This window comes from Buceros rhinoceros, unplaced genomic scaffold (genome assembly GCF_000710305.1).
Source record: "Buceros rhinoceros silvestris isolate BGI_N320 unplaced genomic scaffold, ASM71030v1 scaffold15546, whole genome shotgun sequence".
Taxonomy (NCBI): domain Eukaryota; kingdom Metazoa; phylum Chordata; class Aves; order Bucerotiformes; family Bucerotidae; genus Buceros; species Buceros rhinoceros.
Genome location: NW_010419445.1, coordinates 24,818 through 28,420, shown reverse-complemented (window position 1 = coordinate 28,420; position 3,603 = coordinate 24,818). Strand labels below are relative to the sequence as shown.

Below are 3,603 nucleotides of genomic sequence, written 5' to 3'. Positions count from 1 at the left end.
AGGATCTCCAGAGTGGAAAGCACAGGAACTGCTGTTTCCTCAGTAAGTAGCTTCACGTACAGCCCGCTTATTTCCATCAAATAAGCAAAATAATTTCATTCAGCAGCCCTTGGGGCTTTGCACAGACACTGCAAGAGCTCCTGAAACTCAGGTATGCTCGAAGTGAGGTTATTTAAAATATTTCAGTGAAAGCATGTATTTGGAGGACCAGTTTACAGCTAAATATTTAAAAGGGAAAAGAAATGCTTAAAAAAACAAATAATCTTTACTTAGAAAATGTCTAGGATAGTTCATTGGCTCCAGCACCTCCGTGTGAGGGCTGGCTACTGTGCAGCTCCACACAGACAAGTAATCGCCTCTTCAAAGGTGAGACCAGCTGGGTAGGTGCTGTTGCAGTTAACTGGCATTTCTGTAGGTTGAGGTTGCCTGTCGCAAAACGAGGATCTGCTTGCTGCAGCAGTTCCAGTGTCTCGTCTCCCTCCCGCTCCACACCTTTAGCCCTGCCCTACAGGTGCCAAGGATAGAGAGCAGCAACATCACTGTCAAAGCGTGTTCCTCTTCATGTTTCAGAATTCCAGAGACCACAGAGTGCTGTGGATGCGCTTGAAGTTATAAATGGATGGACTGTGAAGGGCAGAAAAGTAAGAAGTAGGAACGCTCTTGCTTCTGGTCACCTCTGGAGATGGATTTGGCAAATGAATCACGGCAGTGGGAAGCAAGGAAGAAACGTCACACACGAGAACAGGGAGCAGCTGTCTGACACCGTGAGTTTTAAGGCCATGCTATGTTCTGCCCTGGGAACCAGGACTGGTAACTTCGAGCAGACACAGGGCAGAGCTGCATGTAACAGAAGAGTCTCCGTGTGCTGGAGCAGAGAAGCTGCCAAGGATCAGTTCCCACAAGGCAGTTTGGAGAACTAACATCACGTGAGCTAATGTGGTGTTTGCAGGGTACTGTGTAACCTTAAAACCAGCAGAGGTGTTCAGGGCAGCCCGTGCAGCCTTCCACGTGAGAGCAGACAGAGCAGGGTGTGGGTGGAGCGAGTGGTACGGTAGCGGGACCTGGTTGTGTAGCCATACAGGAAAGAACAGCTCTGGCTGCAGCGCTCAGTTTTACTGGAGGAAGCTGCAGTGCCCTTTGAGCAGGCCCTGTGGTTCTCCTGCTGCTGAGCCCCTGCACTGCCCCATGCCAGCCCGAAACAGCACCACGCTGTCCTCACCTGGCCCAGCCCTGACAGCCCCAGCAGCAGTCTTGCCGCTCCCACTGCTGAGTGTGATTGCTACCAACCTGCAACTGAACTGGGGTTTTAATGCTTATATTCTGTTATGCAGGAGCAGGATCTAAGGAAAAAGGTGAAGCAGTTAGACCACCATATCAAAAAGCTCTATAGAAGTCTGCAGAAAAACACCCTGTGTGTTGTTCTCTTTCCTGGAGTGAACAGGTAACTTGTGACCTATTTTACAAAGAGCATACTTATCTTAATTAAAAATTAAAACCCTGCACAAGGAAGTGAAAGCCTGGGAGAGGGGCTGAGAAAGCTGTTGCACTTACACGTTAGGGCAGTAAATCCTCAGCAGTAAGGTCTGCCGTAAGCCATGCCTGGTCCAGAACAAGCTCACGAGCTGAAACCACTTCTGTAGCTGGTGGCCCAGATTAGCAAGGCTGACATGCACCGTGGTGGTTACACAGGTCTTCTCAGTTCACCTACTCACCCCAGTGGATGGTTCATCCCTATTGACCACAAACTTTATGTGCCCATGAGAGAACTGACCAGAGTTTCCACACCAGCCCGGTTTTTTTGAGTGGTTTGGGTGAGATTTTGTTTGTTTTCTAAAACCTCCCAACTGCTACCAGTTGGTGTCTTGTGGTACCCTGATGCACCTGCAGGTGATTCATGCCCTCATTCTGGAGTGAGGGATACGACTAGAAAGGAAGGAACTCTTTCACTGAGTCCTTGAGGACAGGGCAGGTCCTGGAGTTGAGTTGGGCTTCAGCACTAGCGTCAGGGATGCTTCCAGATGGGGTGGGATTCCTGCAGGTGAGAACCTGGGCCCTGAACGGCCACAGTTACTCATGGCTTAATTATTAAGCAGAAAGGTTAAATCTGTCTCTGTCAAGGCCCTAGTTACTGAGCACGCACTGATCTCGGCAGCCTTCTTCCTGTTCACTCGCTGTGTCATTGTTCAGACAGTCAAATAAAGGTCACGTCTACCCTCGCTTTTCTTCAGTTCCCCTTCAGCAGACAGGGTACCACTGTAATTCCTGCCTTATTGGCGAAGTCCTGGCTGCGTGTAGCCATCCATGTGTAAACGGTTTTTTGCGCCAGCTCGGTACCTAACACCGCCTCAGTTTCACTCAGCCACAGGGGAGCCCTGAAGTGTGGCCTAGCATCTGCAGGCAGTTCAGTAGCACACACGACCCTGTGATCATCTGCTGCTTTCTTCTGGGTTAGAACTGTTAGAACTGGCTCTTTATATGCCAGAGAATCTTTTGCCTCCTCTCTGCACCACTGTGTCACCTCAGTTATGCCGCGTGCTGACTTGTCAGCCCCACTGAAGGCATTTGAGGACAGGATGGCTGAGTTACAGGCTGCACTGTGGATCTTCTGCAGCAGATGCACCGGCCGCAGCAGGTCCAAATCTACTTTCCAAGGGCCATCTCAATCTAGCCTCACTTAGCACAAGGTTGCCCGGTGTCTCACATTGCCGGGGCGTGAAGCCCACTCACAGAACAGGTGGATTCATGGCGCTGCATCCACAAATAGCCTAGAGAAGCCCACGGAGCCTGGCTCACCTCCATCGGCTGCTGAGGGGCTTGGGAGGGAGCTCCAGCCCAGGCTTGGAAGGGGTTTCTTGCCAAGTGAGGTTCCTGTATTTCTGTTTCCCAGAGGACTGAGTCCAAAGGAGGCTTCTGGGTTAAAAGGAATGCCAAGTGATTGTTGGGTGGGGGAAAAAAAAAAACAAAACCAAACAAAAACCCCCACCATTTTTCAATCTGCTGCCCCTGGGGCTTAGAGGCTTCTCGCTACTGGACCAGCAAGATTATGTGCATCAAGGCTACCCTGACCAGAAATAACACACCTCTTGTTTATGTTGCAGCGTGCATGGATCACAATCTGGCCTTGGTCTGATGGGAATAAAAGATGACGGAGGGAGGAGTGCTTGTTAAACTGCCAAGTTTTTAAGCAAAGACTTTTGTTAAGGTATTTTTAATTACTATAAATATTGATGTCTTTGTAAAGACCTCTTACCACAAGAACAATAGGCTTTCACTCTGTATCTTTTACAAAGTCTAAAAATAAATGCTATTCAAAGCATCTTAAAGCAGAAAGCCTTTTCCATTAACCCTTCTGGCTGTGGCAATTTCCCCTGGCAGTGGGTGAGCTGGACAAGTGCTTAGGAAGAGCTGGGGCAAACCGAGGGGAGCGTTGCAGTATTGGCCCGTGAGATGGAACTCAGCAAGGCCACCCCTGCCCGAGACTGACGTACCAGCTACGTTGTCTTCCCTGAAATTCCAGGCCGTAAACCTGCAAGCCAAGTCAATGCAGTACCTGCAGCAGCTGCTCCGCGGCTAGCAGCGACTCCGGGGAGTTGTGTGGGTTTC

General features: G+C 49.9%; 1 protein-coding gene across 1 annotated transcript in view; it reads left to right on the top strand.

Annotated features, from left to right (window-relative positions):
* Window positions 1-3,168, top strand: part of LOC104495885 (putative RNA exonuclease NEF-sp) — a 13,851-nt gene extending 10,683 nt beyond the window's left edge. The window contains exons 15-18 of the mRNA XM_010138926.1: window positions 3-42; window positions 571-764; window positions 1,332-1,441; window positions 3,099-3,168. Of these exons, the coding sequence (XP_010137228.1) occupies window positions 3-42; window positions 571-764; window positions 1,332-1,441; window positions 3,099-3,168 (414 nt within the window). The remainder of the gene's footprint in view (window positions 1-2; window positions 43-570; window positions 765-1,331; window positions 1,442-3,098) is intronic.
* Window positions 3,169-3,603: the final 435 nt, after the last annotated feature.